Source organism: Vicugna pacos, chromosome 19 (genome assembly GCF_048564905.1).
Source record: "Vicugna pacos chromosome 19, VicPac4, whole genome shotgun sequence".
NCBI lineage: Eukaryota > Metazoa > Chordata > Mammalia > Artiodactyla > Camelidae > Vicugna > Vicugna pacos.
In genome coordinates, this window is record NC_133005.1 from 33,377,969 (window position 1) to 33,398,903 (window position 20,935).

General features: G+C 48.1%; 1 protein-coding gene across 2 annotated transcripts in view; it reads right to left on the bottom strand.

Moving 5' to 3' along the window:
* Positions 1–12,096, bottom strand: part of RIMS4 (regulating synaptic membrane exocytosis 4) — a 55,917-nt gene extending 43,821 nt beyond the window's left edge. The window contains exon 1 of one of the 2 annotated variants that reach the window (XM_072944285.1): positions 11,727–12,096. In XM_072944285.1, coding sequence (XP_072800386.1) covers positions 11,727–11,823 — 97 coding nt within the window. In that variant the 5' untranslated portion in view covers positions 11,824–12,096. The remainder of the gene's footprint in view (positions 1–11,726) is intronic. The other variant, XM_006202507.4, reaches the window with a different exon arrangement.
* Positions 12,097–20,935: the final 8,839 nt, after the last annotated feature.

A 20,935-nucleotide genomic window follows, 5' to 3' on the forward strand; every position in this document is an offset into this window, starting at 1 on the left:
TTCAAAGCAGTACCTGGAAAGAAGCCCACTAGGAAGCACAGAGTATCATGAAAAGAATTAAAACGCAGCACAGAATGTTGGCAAGACCATGAGCGCTGGAGGCAGGCCTGAGTTTGAAGCCCTGTTTTACCCTTCACTAGCTTGACCTTGGCCAAGAGTCCATCTGAATACTCGATTCCTCCAGCCCCACCCAATGTGGTGATCATGCACACCTCATGGGACTATGGAGAGGGCGACCTGTAACGAACGGGGTGGACACTGCTCAGCACAGAACTGGCCACACCTGCTCTCCCCACTCTGTTGCCAGAAGCTCCCAGACAGCAGGTGGGTGGACCCAGCCCAGCCAGATCCCCCAAGCAGGATGCCCATCCCACAGCTGCTGCAAGTATCTGCGGTTCCAGCTGACAGCTGCTCCTTCCTTGGAGAACTCCCCTTAGCTGATGGGAGCTGCCTTGCCCCAAAAGTAGGTCCTTGCCCCCACCTGGGGGATTGTCCGCAGTCCATGACGGACTGATATGGGAGTACAGAAGGCCAGTTACCTCTGTGATGCCTTCTGCCCTCTAGAGCCTCCCAGGGGTCAGGCTGAGGCTAGCGTGCGGCTGAGTGCCCACTGTTACCTGCTGCTTCTTGCTCCTGCCCATCCTGCATCCTGGCCTCACCTGAGAGCACTCACACAGCATATCACCTACACAAGAATCCACATCTCAGGCTAAGGCAGTGGGAACAGGAGGGAATTCTCCCATCTTCTGCATTCTTTTCAAGTTAAAGACCGCTGGGAGGAGTCAAAGAACACTATTACATGTTAATTTCTCCCTCCCTTTTGGCACCCACTTGAGTCCCATCAGGGCCAGGCTTCCCAGTTTGGGGGTCTCTCTCCTAGGACTCAGCAAACCCAAGAGAAGCTAGGCAGAAGTGGTGGCAGCTTCCAGGGGCCAGATGGCTCGGGGGTGGGTTGGCCGGGGTCTGGGTGGGCCACAGAGGCACCTGGTCCGCTCTTGGTGTTAAGCCCAGGCAGATGAGAGATGTTTCTCAAGACATTTGTTGAGGAACTAATTAATTTCCATTACAGGCCCCAATTAGTGACACATCCTCCCACCCACTTCCAAAGCAACTCCAAGTAGCATTTCCCAGGGACACTGAGTGCTGGAAATGCAAGGTATGGACTTGAAGACTCAGGTGCCGATAGGGTCCAGAGTGGCCCCTTGGGTCACCTGGGAGAGGAAGAGGCCCTGGCTGGGAGTTCAGAAACATCAGTTCTATTCCTGGTTTTGCCAGAGATCTGCTGTGAGGCTTTGGGCAAAATATGCAATCCTCTGGGCCTCAGCTGAGATGAGGAAAGGATTTCACAAAGAATTCTGGCCAAAAGGCTCTAAGACAGTAATAGCTAACACTCCTGACACACTTTCACTTTGCACAAGGACACTATAAGTACTTCACAAATATTTACTCATTTAATCCCCATTATACCTTCAAGGCAGGAAGGGGCTGTTATTAGCCCATTTTAGAGTTGAGGAAGCTGAGACTCAGAGAAGTTAAGTAACTTGCTCAACGTCACACAGCCAGTAAGTGGCAAAGCCAGGATTCAAACCCAGGCCACCTAGCTGTGGAGTTTGTATAACCACCACTATGCTATACTGCCTAGCATAATTTTTTTCTTTTTTTCTTTTTTTTTTTTGCCTAGTATAATCTGACTACTCTTGAATCCTCACAGGGCTGGGTACCACCATACACATTTAATAAGAAATTGTTAGCTGAAAAATAAAGAAAAAACTGGTAGCCTAAACAACCGTGATGATGGTTTGTAGGAGTGGTACTAGGTGGCCGAGGCGGGAGGAATACCAATGTTTCCTTGGGTGTCCTTTGGTACCGTTTGGCTTTTCACCATGTAACATGTCATTATCAGTAACAGCAGCATAAAGGGTTGTCAGGGCCAGAAATAGTGTTTACCCTGGGGAGGGGACAGGAGAGCCAGAAGACGGAGGTGCCTGGGGCCCTTTTAATTGGATATTTTTCATGCTTCTAAAATTTGTACCATCTGCATATATTACTTAATTCAAATAATATTTATTCTTTTTAAAAGTATTGAATGACCAATTAGCCAAGGATCAGCGAAGACAGAAACTTGGGCAGGAGGGGATGCTCCAGGGATGAAGATGACCATAGAGGCACAGAACAGGGGAGGAATCCAAAGGAGATGAGGGGCCTGAACAAGTGTCCTCTGTTTTCTGGGAGACTCTGGCTGTATCTAAACCAAGCCCGCTAGACCCTTGCTCTACAAATAAGGATTCCGAGGCCCAAAAGACAAAGGGAAGCAGCTGTAGGAGATGCTGAGCTTCAGTGGCTGAACGGAGATCTCTTCTCCTGACTCCTAACGCAGGCTCTCAGGCCCTCCGGGGGCACACAGTAAACACCAGCAGTCCAGACCAGAGCCAGGAGTCCCAACCGCAGGCAACGCACTCCTACCATCCCGCGCTCCTGCACCCAGGAAGTCTACAATAGCAGGAAATGCAGCACTTCCATGTCCTGGATGCCTCTACCTAGCATGAGCATTATCGCTTAATTCTCACAAGGTGGGAGTTATCCACTCCATTTTACAAAGGAAGAGACTGAGGCCCAGAACAGTAACACATCATGATCAAAAGACACAGCTAGTACGCAGCAGAGACTCAAAACCAAGCTCAGGAGCCTCCAAAGTCCGTGCTCTTTTGCTGCCCTGAGCCACCCAGAGCCACCCCTCTTGGAGTATTTCCCATCAGTTTAGGACAAGTTCCACTTGGAAAGTATTTGTAAATACCCTTGTCTTCAGACTCTTCAGTTTTATGGGACTGGATGGGAATCTTATCACATCATAAGGTTTGTTCCCTGTGCCTCCAATCTGAGCTAAATCTCAACCTTCCCTAGAAAATTGCCAGCAACCCCTTTCTTACAAACATCTAAATGAACTGTCTCAGTAAAATCCCTTGGTAACATTTCCCAGCATTTTGCCCCTTTATACCGATGGTTCCTTTGATTTACTTCTTCCCAGCAGAGACCCGTCCTCAAATGAACCTCCTGGTTTTAACACACAGCCCTGCCTTTCCCCAGTGCAAGAAAGGGACTGTGTCCTCCTGTTCCATCTGGTAAAAGGTGCTAGACCTGAGCCCCTCAAAATCCCCAGAGCTCTCTGAGGTCAATATCCCACAAAAAGATACTATGGTCTGATGTGTTATTCGTGTTGACTCATTTATCATTTTCCAAAAGGACTGATGGGGTCTTTCACATTAAGCCTGGTGCAAAGCAGGGCAGCAGCTGAGGCTCAGATGATCTGAGATCATGTGATGGGAACAGGAGCGCCTGAAGGCTATACTTGGGTACTGAATTTAGTATCCAATGTCCCAAGTATTTAAGACACAGGTATCCGGGAGACATCCCAGGTTGAGAAGAACCCTTTGTTTCTCTCCAGCTTTTTTCTCTAGCCCAGTGGTTCTCAAGATAGGGTCCCTGAACCAATATCAGCATCACCTGGAACTTGTTAGAAATGAGATTTTTCAGGTCCTGCCCCAGAACGAATGAGAAACTCTGGGGTGGGGCCCTGCAGTCTATGTTTTAACAAGCCCCTTCGATGATTCTGACCCATTAAAACCAACGAAAACGAGCACAACTGCAGCAGGAACCACTAACTGAGCATTTATTACGTGCCCGGTATTAAACCCACAATCTCGTGAGTCCTTATAACTGAGGAAAACTTAGTTCCACATGCCTGGCTCTGGGGTAGGTGTGTTTTGTGCATTATGTCAATTTATTCCTCACAACAACCCTTTGAAGAACTTACTATTATTATGCCCCCATTTTAGAGATGAGAAAGTAGAGCCCCAGGGAGTTGAAGCCACTTGCCCAAGGTCACACAATTTAGAAGCGGCAGAGGCAGGATAAAAATTCAGGTGTGTTGGATTCCAAAGCCATGTTCTTTCTATCCCACCTCAGAAGCTCCCCAGAGTTTCACAGCTATGTCACCCCGTCACCCAGACAAGCTATACAGCCGGGTTAGGTGAGAGTTGAGGAGGGGAGAGGGGCAGGCATGGAGAGCAGAAAAAGCCCTTCCCATACTCCACAGTACCTTTCAGCTACAATATGAAAGGAAGCCATGTGATGCACTTAAAGGCAAAGCCATGCGTGTCTGAAAAACAAAAAAGACAAAGATTTGGGAAGCATGAGTTCTTGGCCTCTCTCTGACTTTACCCTGCGGGGGACCTTTTCTCTTCCCACTCTGAACTTCACTTTCTCTACCTGCTATTCCTTATCACTGTCTACAAGACTGAGTGATCTGCCCCCAGCTTACTTCTCTGACCTTGTCTACCCTCACACACTCTAATCATGCTGGTCTGCTTTCTGCTCCCTAAACACCCAAACTCATGCTGACTTCAGGGCCTTTGCACCAGCTGTTTCCTCTGCCCCTTGATCCCTCTATCCCCCTTCATATTCCCATTGGTGCATCTCTGTCATTTAAGCCTCAACCCGAATGTCACCTCCTCAGTGAGCCTTTGCTGATCTTACTTAATGTTATCTCCTATCCCGTCTACTATTTTCATTCCACTTAATACAACCTGAAATTATTTATTGCTTAATTTCTTTCCTGTTTATTGTCTGTCTCCTCCAACCCAGAACATAACTCTGTGAGAGCAGAAACTGTCTGTCTTATTCCCTGGATATATCCCTAGCACCTAGAAGGCTGTTTGGCACTGAGCAGCTAATTAAGTATTAGTTGAATGAATGATACCAAAGGAAAAAACCTGGACTTAAAGGCCAGAGTCCTGGATCCTTAACATGTGACTTTGACAAGCCATTTTGCCTCACTGAGCCTCAGTTTCCCCTCTTGTCTAATGAGCAGAATGGTCTTGGAATGGTCCCTTTCGAAGGGGCCTTCCAAGACTGCGAGTCTTGGAAAGCTAGGCCTGGAACCTGCCCAGTTGGTCCATCCAGAAGAGACAGTTGGCCAGGGTCCCTACAGCAGCTGCCCCTTCCCCACCCCCACCCGTGTCCCTGCCCAGCCACACAGTCATCTCACTCCCCCGTCGCAGAAACTGTTAATGAAGTGCGCACTGCTAAATGCAGTTACAATTACGGGGGCTAAGAATAAGGCGCTGACATCAGCCTTGTCAGTTTCCGAGTGAATCAGAAGGGGAGGGGTGAGGAAGCAGAAAAGGGGAGGGGGGATGGCGCTCTGGAGCTGTCAAGTGGAAATAGCACAGCGTTAAATATAATCCAGCATTGGCCTACATCGGTCTGGAGAGGCAGGTGATGGCTGGGCCCCCAGGGCCAGGGCAGACAACTGGATTCTTCAAGGAGGCCAGGCAGCCCCGGGATGGGGATCATCCAGGAACTGATGGCCAAGAAGGCACTCCAGCAGGCTGGAGCAGAATATAAAGGGATGGCAGACCCTGCAGGGGCACATCTAACCCTGAACAGGCCCTCATACCCTGGCCTTTGTCAGTGGATGTTTTGATAGCAGAAGCACAGCCATCAGAGCTTGCACAGTCCTCTCCCATTTGGAATCTCTTTCAGTCCAAGAGGCAGAGGGTGGCCTCTGGAGCCAAACACACCTGGGTTTGAATTACCACCGTGCAACCCAAGAAAGTCATTAAACCACACCAAGCTGCCTGGCTTTTCCTCATCTGGAAAATGGGTACATCAGCCACAGTAGTTACCTCTTCTTGCTTAGGTTGTTATAGGACTCCATGAGATTATGGAAAGCACTAAGCACAGTCGAGCAAGCCTTTCAATCATTTTATCTTTACAACCTCAAGAGATGCTTCTTTAAGATGAGGAAACTGAGGTCCAGGACTTGCCTGAGGCCCTAGAACCAAAGCGGAGTGAAATCAAGCCCCACAGAATAAACTGGATGGAGGAAAGGAGAGAATTCCAGTTGGTCATTCCAGGGGGCTGGGGGTGGGGGTGGGAACTGGAGCGCTGACGGTAAAACTGGGATTGACTGGAAAGGGGTGGGCAGGGCACATAGATTATAGTGGGGGAGGTGTCTGCACCCTTCTGAGCACATTCTCCAAAACTGGAGCCTTTCCAACAATTCTTAAAAGAAACGCTGAAGCGATGGTAGTTAAGGCCACAATGAAGAGTTGTTAGAAGAGGCAAAGTAAAAGAAATGTCCTGAGATTGGAGAGATGGTCAGCTGACCCGCAGTCTGCTCTCCTCCACACCTGCTTCTGGCCCTCACTCAGCCTTCAGTTAGAAGGGGCTCAGCCTCCAGGATGCAGATGGGTGGGGTGGGAGGCAGAGCATCATTCTCAAAGGGAGACAAGGTGGATCGGCCCTATCTTTCCCACCCCACTGAACAGAACCAGGTGGACCTCTGGCAGCTACAAACACCAAGGAAGCTGGAGCCATGAGTCTGGTAGTTTGGGGACAGGGGAGAGGGGTGCTGGAGAGAGATAGGATTTTAGGAAAGAGCTCTAACACCATCAGAGCAGAGCCGCAAGCCAGTGATCTGTGAAATGGGGGAATGGATAACTCCCCATGAACCTGATTTTTCTTAGATATTTCTTTCAGGGTAATTTGATTAAGATAAAGTAGTTTGGGTCCACACTCATCCCACTCCACAATTGAACTATGGGAATAATTGGTTGAATTCTTTACTATGCCTCAGTTATCCAAATCTAGAAGAGTTCTGCCCAAAGGCCAACACATAAAGGAGATTACAGTGCTTGGTGGTATACCAGGGGAAGGGGCAGAGAGGGGACAGGCCTGTGCTAGGGATGAGGGTGGGAATGGAGGCTTCAAAACCTCATGCCTTCAAGGGGCCCGGCTCCTGAAGGATATTTTAAGGCCTCCCCTCCCCATTCCCCCTTACCTACTCAGCCCCAGCCTTCCACCAGGACTCAAGTACTCTGTTCCCACCATCTCAGGGGCGACGGGTAGGACAGCAGAACATTTGGTTTCCCAGAAAAAGCTCAGGTCAAATTTCAAGGACAAAAGTTAGCACTTGGTCTGGGAAATAAAACTCTGCCAAAAGGAGTAAACTGGGGAAGGGAGGGGGGATTCTAGTACAGTCATTCCAGGTGCCTGGGGTCGGGGAGGGATTTGGAGCTCTCATTCCCCCTACTGTGATCTGTCTGGCAAGACACGGCTATCTCCACCCTACAAACCAGGAGAAGTAACTCAGACATTTCCATTTCCCCTCTGTCCAAAAACAAGGGGAGTGGGCATTGGCACTAGTTTGTGGGACGCATCCACCACGCCACCCCACCCACCAGATTTGGCCTGAGCAGAAGGCGGTACCATGAAGGGCTTTCCAGCCCAGAGACATGGCCCGAACTGCTAGAAGAGGGACGGGTAGCCGGCCGGTGTTGCCATGGCAACTTCCTCCCTGTGCTGGATCGAAGCATCCTATGGGCAAATCGGAGCTGGCTGCTCCAGCTTCTCCGCCCCTCTCCAGGGCGGGTGGGGGAGAACTGGACGCCGAAACCACTTGGTCAGACTCAGGGACACCATCCTCAATTTCAGACCCTGATGTAGCAAATCCCTTTGGCATTTGCTGGAAACTGGAGACACTCTTGCTCCACAGCTGTGCCCCAAGGCAGAGTGGCAGGGCTGGGACTGTAGATGTGATGAAAATTAACTGTTAAGTAGAACAGGGAAATGGGGAACTAGGTGCTCCCCACCCTCTTGCTCCACATGCAAGTTCCCCAAATCCTCATCTTTAAATCCCTCCCAAGAAGGAGGGCCCAACTCTGCCTTAATAGCTATAACAATGCAATAAAATTAGCATATTAAAATTATAAAAGCTAACATTTTGAAAACCAGGCTTCCCCCTCCCAAAACCCATAGATTCTTTTTTACAGTCATGTTTAGAAACAAGTCTTATTTGGTAATAAGATAGATAATAGCTAACAGGTACTGAGAGCCTACCTAGTGCCAGGTACTGTATAAGCCCCTTGCACGGCGTAAACAGTGTAATAATCAATGCATAGATGCTTGAGTCAGACTGCTCAAGTTCAAATCCTACTGCCCTCATTTCCTGTCTCAGTGACCTTGAGTGAATACTCTCCCTGTGCCTCAGTTTTCCTGCCTGAAAATGGGGATGTTAAATGTTAATTTTACAAAACTGCTATGCTATGAGGAAAGAAAATAATATTGAAAGTGCCTAGAAGGATACTTAGCAAAAGGAAATTATTTTTTAAATGTTGACCCTCTCCGGTCCATGCTATTATTTTCTTCTTCATACAGATGAGAAAGCAGAGGTCACATGTTTTACTCTTCCCAGCTCCACCCCTCCTAAATTACAAACCCAGTATCAGCAAGGCTGAGCAATGAAGAAACAGAAACAAAAATGTTCCCAAGTGCATGCCTCTCTAAAGCCCCAGCATCTTCGTGAAAGGTGGCAAAAGCAGTGTAAGAAATGAGCTCAGAATGCACGAGGGAAGATGCCCCTTGGGAGGAAGTCTAGGAATCCGCAGTGACCAGCATCCTAAGCCGCAGAGTGGCTAGAAAGGGGTGGAAGGGGCAGCTTCCTTTGCCCACAAAACATCCAAGGCTCCCAGCCCAAGGCAGGAAAGTGCTGTGGCCCAGTTAAGGCGAATGAAAGTCTCTTCCTCATACAGTTTCTCAGGAAACCAGCTGAAGGGTAGCATATAAGCCCCAAAGATGGCTCTGATTGATTAAAAAAAAATGCATTGGACAGGAGTCAGAAGCAGCAACAAAGGGGAGGCACCTAGATGAGCCAGAGGACCACCAGGGACACTTTTGAGCCATTAGGGACAGAGGGGCATAAAACGGGCCAGGAGAAGGAGTGGAGAAGAAAAAGGCAGAGCAAAGCCCGTTCTGCTGGCCCTCCAACTGAAGCAGTCTCTGTCCAGCATCTGAGAGCTATTCAAACTGCTCTTCGAAATTAGCTCAGTGTGGTGCTGTTTTAAAAGAATAAATCCAAAAGTCTGGATCTTTTTTTTTTTTTTAGGAAAAAGTTAATGACTTCGAGATGAAAAGGAGAAATTACGCAAGACAACATTCCCAACTTCTGATTTTCACCAGACACTCATTAGCTTTCCGGAAATGAAACTTCACTTTCTTCCTCCCCCTCCCAAACTCGAAGCATCCCTTAAGATGAGCAGACAGTGAGCATGGAGATGTCCAAACCAAACTCTGCTACCAGCCGCTCCCTGGGGCCTCCCCACCTAGCAACCATTTTCTACACAGTGAGATTTAACTTTTTAAAAAATTCCCTTTCAGAGAGGGCCAGTGCTTTACTGGAAAGAGAACCAGAAACCTGATTTTAGTTTCGGCTCTGCCTGCCTCACTGGGTGACCTTGGCTTACTTACACACACATACACACACAAACACACACAACCCCAGGGCTTCAAACTCACATGTGAATACATTCACACAAATACACACACACATCCATTTGGGGTCAAAGAGGGGTTGGACAAGCTGATTACTAGGTCTTCCAAGTGAAAAACAACAATTTGGGGGCAGAGGGCATAACTCAAGTGGTAGAGCACATGCTTAGCACGCACAAGGTCCTGGGTTCAATCCCCAGTACCTCTTCTAAAAAAATAAATTAACCTAATTACCTCCTCCCCGCAAAACAAAAGAATTTAAAAATAATACAATAATAAATTAAATGTTTTTTAAAAAAGAATTTAAAGAAACCCACTGGGGAAAAAAAAAATCAGGTGGACCTTTAAAAATCTCTAATGTTCCATGAAGTTACCTATTCTGACAAGTGAAACCAGAGATAGCCGCTTGCACCAGCAATAATAACCAAGGCATCTGATCCATGACATGGAGCATGACTTTGGAGAAAAACCCAACTGTCCCTGCCACGTATGCTCCTACAAAACCATGCTCCTGTCCAGCCTGGCTCTCGAGACCCAAGTGGCCTGCTGAACTTCAGGAGTGTCCTTGAATATCAAGTGAGGGGCTGGGGAGCCAGCTCCACAAGGCTGGTGGGCCTCCCACACTAGCCTGATTTCCTCTCTCTGATTTTGCTCCAGGGGAGTCCACTGTGTTAGGGAGCCCCTCCATTCCCTCTCACCTTGCCTTGTCCAGATTAATAATACAACCTCCCTCAGCTGCATCAAGGGGAAAGTTAAGCCTCTGAGCCTCAGTTATGTTTTCTGTAAAATGGTGATTCTGTAAAATGGCTCTGCAGTAACCATCTTTACTCCACCCCCGTCTCCAGGTCAACAGCAAGACAGGTCTGTCAGGGGTCAGACTCACATACCTCACCATTTACTTAGCCAACACAGTCTTCTGGAGAACCTTCTGCCTTTCTCCCTACCTCCCTCTGGCTCCTGTAGGAAGATTTGAGTGCCCATCACCCACCACTGCATCCCAATGCTTATCAAATAACTGGTTGACCAGATAAGGGTGCCTGCAGGCAGAGTCTAAAGCAGGGCCCATGAACTCCCTAAAACTTTGACAAAATTTTTTGAATGGTGCATAAGTGTATTTGGGGGAGAGCTTGTCCACATTTTCATCAAGTTCTCAAAAGTGTCCATGAAACCATTTGGCTCCTGCCCATCACACACACCCCTCTCCGGTTTGTCCCCTTATTGAATTAAAATACTCTCAGATTTTCAGCTTACAAATCATTTTTAAAATTTACCCTTGAATCTGAGGTCCTGTCATCCCATTTTACAGATGATATGGAGGCTAGGGGTGGCATGACTTGCCCAAGGTCATGGCTAATCAGTAGAGAGGCAAGTCTAGAAATTGATTCCCACTCCCAACCTGGCACTCTTTGGGGAACTCTCACCCAAGCCCTCTAGCTACCCCACCTGTTGGTGGATTTACTTCCTCATCACAGAATTAGATCCGGAGCCCTTCTGCTGCCTCTGCCTGGACCCAGGGCCCCAAAGAGCAGGTTTCCCTACGTTTCCCCGCCCCTCGGGCTCTGGCTGAGGTTGAGCGCAGGCCTGGGAGCCTATGGTTCAGGCCGCAGGATGGTGGCCGGGTTCAGCCCACCCAGAAGGGCTACTCCAGGCACAAGAGCACCCGTGGTCAGAGACACACTCTGGAGGGCGCGCAGCTGTAGAATCGGCGCCGCTCTACGCCTCCCTCTGGGATCAGCGCGGAGGTACCCTAAGGAAAGGCCGTCACCCGGCCGGTCCCCTCGTGGTCCGTGCTAGCCAGGTAAGAACCGGGAGCCCGGAGCCCCTGCCTTTGGGGGAAGGGGAGGAGAGACAAACCGGGGCACTCAAGGCCTTGGGAGCAGGGCGGGGGTCTTGGGCAGGGAGCCTCTGAATGCAGCCCAGACAAAGATGGAGCGGCAAGGTCTGCGCGCCACCTCCAACGGCGGGGGGCGCGTCGGGGCCCCGGGGGTGAGGCAGCCAAAGCCGCGAGCTTTGAGGAGTGGTCACAGTTACAGGCAGGAAGCTCGGGGAGGGTAGCAGCTCAGATCCAGGCACAAGACAGGGAGCATTCGCTAGACGCAGGTGAGTAGGAAGAGCTAAGTCCAGACGACCTAAAGGGCCCACCTGCGGGAAAGGGGTGAATGCAGATAATCTAGGGGTCCCTGGGGGACGGCAGGAGGCGAGAAGACCCCGCATCCTAGAGACCTTGAGGTCCCAGGGGTGGGGAAGACGACCCTGGGGGCGCATTCCCGAGCGGGGTTGGGATTGGGGGTGGGGAGGAGAGAGTGGCCACCTCTAAGGGAGCACCGGGTAGGCGAGGGGGCCTCGGGATCTGGCTCCCGGGACGCGCCCCGGGGGGCGGGGGCGGACTGCGCGCTTACCTGCGTCCTCGTCGTCGAAAGAGTTCATGCACGGGAAGTAGATGGCGAGCGCCTCGAAGGAGGCGGACAGGCTGAGGCGGCTCTGCGAGCGCTCCATGCCCGCGCCGGCGCCCGGCGCCTCGGCCGCGGCAGCGGCGGCGGCCGGTTTGGGCAGCTTGGCCGCCCCATTCTTGACGCGGAGTACGGCGCGCGGCGTGGTGGCGGCGGCCCGGAGCCGGGCCGGGGCTCCGTGGCGGGGCTGGCGGGCGCGGCGGGGCCGGCAGGCGGGCGAGCGGGCCGGGAGCTGGCGGCGCGCGGAGCCCCAGGCGCCCTGTGCTCCCGGCGGCGGCGGCGGCGGCGGCAGCGGAGGTGGCGGCGCAGCTCGCTTTGGCCCGCGGCGCCCCCCGCCGGCCGCGCGGGTGGGGCTCCAGCCGCCGCCGCAGCCAATCGGCGCCGCCCGGGGGAGGGGGCGCCGCTCGCGGGGCGTGGGAGCCGGAGAGCGCGGGCGGAGCTCCTCCTCGCCGCCCAGGCCCGCAGGTGTGCGCGCCCCGGGGGAGAAGAGCGCGGGGTTGGGCGCCCTCTGTCCCGGGGCCGCGCCCCCACCCTACCCCACCCCCCACATTCAGCCCCCAGAGTCTCCCCGGCTCCAAGTGTCCAGTCCTTGATCGAGACCGGCCTCCTCAAGGGACACAGACGTGCTCAGAGGAACACACTCAGAGCGACCCTCACTGGAGACCCTCAAATTCGTACGTGAACCCGCAGAGGAGCTCAAACGGGCGCCCACACTCTGCAAGGTACACCATAGACACTCTCCAACTCTTACACATCCAGAGAGATTCACCCTGACTCACTCACTCACAGAGACACTTAGGAAACCAATCCACGGACCCTCTTAGACTCCAGACACCCAGGGACCCGCAAAGGTAGGTCCACCCGCGGACACACACAGAAACATCCAGAGACCTGCAGACACACTCAGAGCAACAAACAGGGACACCCTTGACCACACAGGGAGACCCTCAGATCCCACAGGAACTCACAAAGAAGTTCAGATGGACACACACACCCTCATGAACCCACACTACTCACAGAATTCACACAGACAGACACATAACCAGTGACACACATTCTCAGATCTGCACACAGAGACACCAGTGCCCCTCCTCCCGCCAATGTTAACCCCAGCAGCACAAATTCACATACACATGGAAATACTATGACCAATAGCGTCACACTCCCACACAGTCACCCTCAGAGAGAGACACTCAAACACACCTCAATGGGCTCACACAGGCTCACACTCAGACACAGCCACACAGACTTAGTCACTCCCAGTGATGGATACATTCTGATGCACAGACACCCTCAGACTTATATAGGGACACTGAGCGAGCTGCCAGATTCACTCGCTCACCCAGATACTCGCACATATAAACCCCTAGACACTCAAACACACACACAAACTCAGATATTTGGAGCCCTCTAGGTGAACACAATCACAATCAAAACCCCAAACTCCATTCCCTGGCCTTGACCCAAGACCTGAGGGCCCCACCTAGTCAGGCCCAGCTGGCTAACTTGTCACAGCTGTTCCCACATCTGCTTCATGAGGCAGCCTGCTGGGATGGCAAAAGCACAGAATTTGGATCCCACCTGTAGCTCTATCCTTCTATGTGGTTTAAGATGAAGTCCTTTACATCACCTGCCTGTTTCATCTGTATAAGGCGGATGCGAACCCTCCATTTTGGATGGTTGTGAGGATTAAGTAAGATAATGTGCCTTAGTTTTCAATCGCTGTGTAACAAAGAGGCTTAGTTTATCATTTTTTAGGTCAGAGGTCTGAGCAGCCTTGACTGAGTTCTTTGCTTTAGGGCCTCACAAGATATTGACCAGACTGGGCTCTTATCTGGAAGCTCTGAAGAAGAATCAGCTTCCAAGCTCATTCAGATTGTTTGCAGTTTTCAGTTCCTCGTGGCTGTAGGACTGAGGCCCCTGTTTCCTTTCTGGCCTTTGGTGGGAAGTCACTCTCAGCTCCTAGAAACGGTTCTCTTGTCCTTGCACATGGTCTCCTCCATTATCAAGATCGTTATCAGGATGTCAAACACTTCTCATCCTTAAAATCTCTCTAACTTCCCTTGTGCTTACTGGCCTGAGAAAACTCTCTGTGCCAGTGATTTAGTAAAGACTCTAAGAACACAGAGATGAATAAAACAGACCTGGTCTCTGACTTCATGGAGTTTAGAGTCTGGCAACATTAAACAGATAATTATGACCATAATTAGTTAATTACATTATTTAATAGTTTAATTATAATAAGTTTAATTACAATTGTGATGTGACAAGATATGTATATCTTTTTTTTTTTTAATTTTTCAGCGGAGGTACTGGGGATTGAACCCAGGACCTCGCACATGCTAAGCATGCACTCTACCACTGAGCTATACTGTCCCCCCAAGATATGTATATCTTGACACATATATATCATATATATATCTTATAAATATCACTTACAAGTTATATACATATATGTACTTTGTAGTGAATGTGTGTTCATGTGTGTGCACCTGCAAGTGTGTGTGTGTGTGTATGTGCATGTGTGTGAAGGTATCTTACCCAGCCTGCGGGGATCCAGGAAAGCTTCTTTGGAGAGGTGACATTTAAGCTGAAAATGGCACCTGCTGTGTGCCTGGCACTGTTCTTGGCCCTGGGGATATATATATACACCAGTGAATGAAATAAAGTCACTGCCCTCACATTTGCATTTTAAAATAATCTCTGGGGCTGCTCTGGGAGGAAGGGATTGGAGTGAATTCAGAGGGTGGCTCCCCCTCTTCTCTTCAGATAAATCCTGATTTGAACCAAAAAGCCACTGATTGTTTTTAACATGCGAATGGCAGGGGAGGTTGAGAAAGAATGTCCCGTGGGAAGGTGAAGTGGAGGGGGCGGGGACTGTGGGTCCCAAGGCCAGATGGAATTCTGTGGACCTTTAGTGGGAGGCAACAAGGGCCAAGGCTGGGGAGAAGACAGGAAGTCGCTGAGCCTGAGAAAGTTTCCGAGATGACTTGGGCAGGATTAAGAGACAGGCTGGATGGGTGAGGATCAGGAAGGAAAAGGAGGGACAGAGGCGCTGCCAAGCTTTGCAGCATCAAGAGAAAACAGCACATATGGATGGAACTCCTCCTCTTCAGCATCTCTCCTCTAAGATGAAGCATGGAGGGACATGGCTCCAAAATTTTGCATATGTAGCAAGACCCAGGTGAGGGCCTTTTTAGGGGAGGTGAGAGGTGGCTGGAATGTAGCTAAACCCAAGAGGGCCCTAGTTGCTGCTTTGTCAGCGAGAAAAATCTGATCTTGTTTGTGTTTTACTGGGTTAGTGGTGGGCGTGTGTGTGTGTGTGTGTGTGTGTGTGTGTGTGAATGTGTGTGTGTGTGTGTAAAGCATCTCTCTGTGCATGTCTCTGAATAGATGGGCACTTCTGCATATTTCTGTCCTTGTCTGTCAATGACCTTGTCTCTAAATATGTCCTTGCAAAGTATATGTTCTTGTGTTAGGTGAATCCGGTCTGGCTTTATATGCAATATGCATCCTACTCTTTGTATGCATTGGTGGGGTTTGTGTGTGCGTGTGTGTGTGTGTGTGTGTGTGTGACAGAGAGAGGTAGAGACAGAGGAGAGCACTGGTCCATTCTCTGCAGGCATGACTCATGTGCCCCAGTCTTTGTGTGGGTCTGCATCTTCTTGGGTGGGTATGTGCTGGTGTCTCCTATTGACAGTGTGTCCTTCTCTGTGCCTGCCTTACCCCAGTGTATCAGTGTCTGTGTGTGTGTGTGTGTGTGTATGTGTGTAACTGGATTGTGTTGGTTATATTTGGGCAACAGTGTCAGACTTCTGTTCTTGTCCACATGTATGTGTGTGTGTATCTGCCCCTGTGCATCCTGGTCAGTGTGGAATTTATCCTTGACTGTGTGTAAATGCTGCTGTGTGTGAACTTGTCCGTGTGGAGTGGTAGCTTGAGGGAGGAGTCATATTTTCTTGGATTAATCTTTGCCTTTAAGTAGCTAATATGTGACTGAGCTGATGGGGAGAGAGATGTTAAGATCTTTTATTAGCTCCAAGTGCCCTAACCAACTACTTACCATCCTAATCATTAATTTATGCTTCCATCCATCCATTCAACCATCCCTCCATCCATCTATCCACCCACCCACCCATTCATCTTGGTTGCGCTGACATTTACTATTTATATAGTTATCTCTCTTAGACAAATCACTTAATTTCTTTGTGTCTTATAGATAAGAAAACAGGGATGATACCTAAGAAGGCTAGGAGTAGGGGCATGGGGGAGTTCAGTGAGATATTGCATATAAAACACTTAGCACATTGCATAGCACATAGTAAGTGCTTACTATATTAACTATCATCATCATTGTGGTGGCTGGTACATTTCAGCAAATTCATATCAGGCCTTTACTAAGGGCATCACCCCGAGCTAGAAGCTGGTGAGGCCCTACCTAAGCAGCTTGCGTGACCTTGGATAAAGCCTATGCCCACTCTGGACCCATGGAGTGGATAGAGCACCCTAGCCGCACCTCCCTTACAGAGATTCTGAGTGCACCTGCCCTCTAAACACTGCAAAGAGCTGTGCAGAGTTATGTAGGCTGCCAAGGGACACCCCAGAGCCTCAGAATGTAAGGGGCTGGTCCTGGGTCATCTGGAGGGTCAGGAGGAGCTCGGACAAAACCAGAACCTGTTGCCACCGCAGGGCTCAGTCCACTGCTTTCTGCTTCTTCCTTCTACCACTTCTAGCCTCTGTTCTCCTTCTGGAAGCACCTAATGTGCTCTGGTGGCAGGGAGCAAACGTGTGAGAAACAGGAAGCTAAGTGGGCAAGAACACACCTTCCTCACTTGTCCACAAAGGGCATCTTCACTTACTATTTGGTGAGGGGCCTTATGGTTACAAAAAAGAAAAGAAAGGAACTGGATAAGGGGTGTGATTTCTGCCCCAATAAAGCACCCCTTCGGACAAGAGACAGAGAAAGAAGGAAACAAAGGGTAGAATGAGACAGAGATTAGAAAAGAGACCAGGACATAGTAACAGACAGACACAAGAGACAAAAACAAAAGAGGCAGAGACAGAAACAAGCAAGAGGGAGAGACAGGAAGACAGAAGGAATGAAGTTAGGCTTTATTGCAGGCTTGATTTGAGCTGCGGTAAAGCAAGGCTTCACCTGTAGTGGCCCCTGCATCAAAAGCTGCTGCACTTCTTGGGTCAACCTCAACCAGCACTCACACGCGCGCACACACACACACACAGCAGTGGGTAGTGGAGAAGGAGCTAGGAGCCTCCAGGTAGGGGCAGGTTCTGGCTATGAGAAAACTCCTGTGTGACCTTGGGCAATGCTAAACCACGTTTTGAGTCTCAGTTTTCTTATCTGGAAAATAAGCCCACAAACCTCATCTAGTAGCTTCAAGGCTAAGTGGGATAATACGTGTAAAAGAGTTTTAGAAATAATGGGGGAAAAAATGGAAAAGAGCCTTTGGAACTACACAAACTGATTTTACAGTTCATAAGGAAAAACAAACATGTAAAAATTATCAGGACAATCTGGAATTGGGGAGAGTATGGAAGAATAATGAGAAATAATGAGCTCTATCAGTAAAACATAAAACTACAGTTAAGTTTTTTAAAGGCTAAATAAGATAAATTTCCTTAATATACAAAGAGCTCTTACAAAACAATATGAAAGGGCTATTGCTCCAATAGGAAATGGAGAAAAGACCTGAACAGACAGCCCACAGAATAAGAAATAAAATGACATATAAATAGCAAAGTGTTATTCAATATCTATCACAATGAAGGGAATACCAATCAAAACAAAAATAAGCCATCATTTTCCACCCATCAGTCTAACAAAGAAGAAATTGCTTGACAATAAACTCTATAGGAGAGGGAGCGGGGAAATAGGCACTGTCACGAGTTGTTGGTGGGAGTATACACCAACTGATGGAAACTCTTTGGAGATTGATTTGTTATTATCCATCAAATTTTCAAATCTACAAATCATTTGATTTAGAAATTTGCCATTTTGCTCAGCAATTCCACTTCTATGAATTTATTCTATAGAAATATTTGCACATATGTGCGTATATAATATGTATAAGAATGTTTGTTGCAGTATTATTATAACAGCAAGAGATTGAAAATAAGCTACATGCCCATTAAATAAACTGGTACATCCATACAGGGAATTCTACAGTCATTTTAAAGAACAATGTAGCTCTCAATGTATGCACTGATAGCCTAGATGTACAATTAAATTTAAAAAAGCAAAGTCTGAATAGTATATATAGTATGATCCCATCTGTGTGTATGTGTATATACCTATGTACATGTACATATATATTCATGTTTAAATATATATCTTTGAATAGACATACAAATTTCAGGAGATATATATAGGAAGCTATTAACTACGGTTTCCTCTGGGAAGTAAGACAGATAACTTACAGGTAGGAGTCAGTATCTTTTGCTTTATGTTCTTCTCTATGATGTGAATTTTTTTTTTTACCATGAGCATGTATTACTTTGAATAAAATAATTTAAGTACATTCTTCACCTAAAGAGCAGTCAGTATCAACAATGAGTAAATAGTTACAGTGTCAATGTGTTACTTGGGCCAAGGTTGCACACTATCTGCCTGGTAACTCTGACGCCAGGAATGTGGATTAGGTGGGCGCATGCTCCAAGGTCCAGGAGTGGGGAAGTAGGCTAAGCTGCCCCAGATAACTACCTGCCATTTCCCAGGCTGCCACCTGCTGTCCTGAGCCAAGCGAGGCCCTATCTGGGTGTTAAAGGTGGACTTTTTTCTTTCCAGGACCCAGAACCTTTTCCTACTGCACCCCTTTTCCCACCAGGCAACCCTGACATCTGAAGCTCTCCTTTGATGGCACCCAGACCAACAGAAGGAGCCAGCTGGTGTCTAGAAGCCTAGAGCAGGATTCAGATCTGTTCTGTCACAGGTTTGTGGTGTGACCCTGGGGAAGCCATTCTCTCCCTCTGGGCCTCACGTGTCAATTCCCCATTGTGGCCCCTTTGTCATCAATCAGGGGACTGTATAGGTGTGTTTATCGACTTAGCCAACTCAAAATTCATTCTCGTTTAAATAAACAAGATCAGGTTTTGTCACCTTCTATAAATTATCCAACATTACATGGATATACTTTAGTATCAACAAGTACGCATACTGCTCCATCATGGTCTCTATGTCCCGATAATAATTTAATCATTCCTTTGTTGATAACAGTTAGGCTGTATCTAACTGAGAATATTATAAACAACTCTGTAAAGAACATCCACATTGTACATCTCATCACCCTGCTGGCATATTAACTCCTTAGAGTTTATTTCTGGAAGTGGTCAAGTAAAATCAAGGGGTATGTGCATGTTACATATTGTCACTTAACTAAAACTGCCCTTCTGAAATGTTATCTCTTCCACTAGTGTGTAAGATGTCATGGCAGAATTTATAAGTATGTCATCCCCTAGACCCCGACCTCCCCAAGACTACTGCTTTTTCCTCTCTTGGCTTTAATTATCATATTTGTAAAACAGATTGAGGCAAAGTCTTCTCAGAGTTTATAGGGTCCATACAAAAGTCCATAACTTTTTCTCATAGACACTGCTGGATTGTACTTTCCAGCCTCCTTTGTAATTACAAGGAGACTATATGACTGAGGTCTGAGCGGTGTACGTCACTTCCAAGCCTGTCCCATAAATCCCTGGAGCTTCCCCCATCGCCCAATGGAATGGAGAGGGCTCCAAAATTTAGAGGAAGGCCAAGCCAATAAAATAGAAGTTGACTGGGTGACTGAATGACAACATAGAGCAGAGCGTGTGTGCACGTACACAAACACACACACACACACACACACACACACACACACTGACCCAAATTGGATTGTGATATAAGCAAGAAATAAAATTGTATTGTCTGAGGTCACTGAGATTTTAGACTTCTTTGTTACAGCCATTAGCCTATCCTGGCTAATACTTCTGGGCCTTGCACTTGAACTGGGAGGAGAAATTAAGTTGGGGCCAAAGGACCCTTGTCTGAGCCATGGGCCATGTTGGGCAAAGAAAGACAGCCTTCCCAGGGAAGCAGGAGAGTGAGAAAAACAAACAAACAAACAAACAAACAAAACTCAGTAGAGATGAACAGAGAAAAATCAAGCTGTGGAAATAGGAAGGGGTCTTGGTGCCTGATATTTCAGTTCTTAATTTCATTTCTTCATGAGATCATCTGAAACATAGATGTTGAGTTGCTTATCTAAATGCATCTTCCTGCTCCCTCCTCTGATTTTGTCTGGGTGATTCACCCTCCACTACACAGCCATTCCTCCTACCAGTGTTTGGTTTATTCATATGACTTAATTCTGACCAATGTGAGTGAAACTTAGTGGGCAAGCAGCTACTTGGAAAGCCTACTTTGCCCTTGAAAAATAGACACATTAGAGAGAAACATTACCCTTTCCATTGCTGGATGTATATTCATTGCAACCAAGAGGGAAGCTAAATTAGGACAAACCTGAAAAACTGGATGGCAGAGCAGGTAAAAGAAAGAACCCAGATCTTTAATGATGTCATTGAGCCACTGAATTAACCAACCTTGGAGCTGCCCTACTTAGAGGCTTAGCCTAACTGTTAGCATGTACATTTCATTACTGTTTAATATATATTGCTTTGGGCTTTTTGATTTTGTTTTCTGTCACTGAAAAGCATCCCAAAAGATACACTCACCTGACTATAACTCCTGTCAATGAGTCTTTGACATTTCCCTGCATCCCTTCAATAAAACCATATACTTGTCTTATTTCTTGAAAACAAGTAACCCCAGACTCAGCCAGAGCTTCTCCAAGCCACTTCTAAATGTGGATTTTAATGGTAGGTATCTTTGTTTCTGATTCAGAGGAGAAAGGGACAGGCAGGAGGGAGGAATGTGGGTTCAGATCTTGAACCGTGGGAGAAATATGGGGGAGAGGAGTAAGGTAACATTTGCCATCTCCCCAGCCTTATACCACCAAACCAGGCTGACTCACTCACACATCACAGGGTCCTTAGGTAGTAAATATTTACTGAGTACCTCCTTTGAGGTAGGCACTGTTCTAAGTCCTAGGGAGTGCAGAAAATAATGCTCAAACTGACCAAAAAAATGTATTTCCTCATGAAGATGA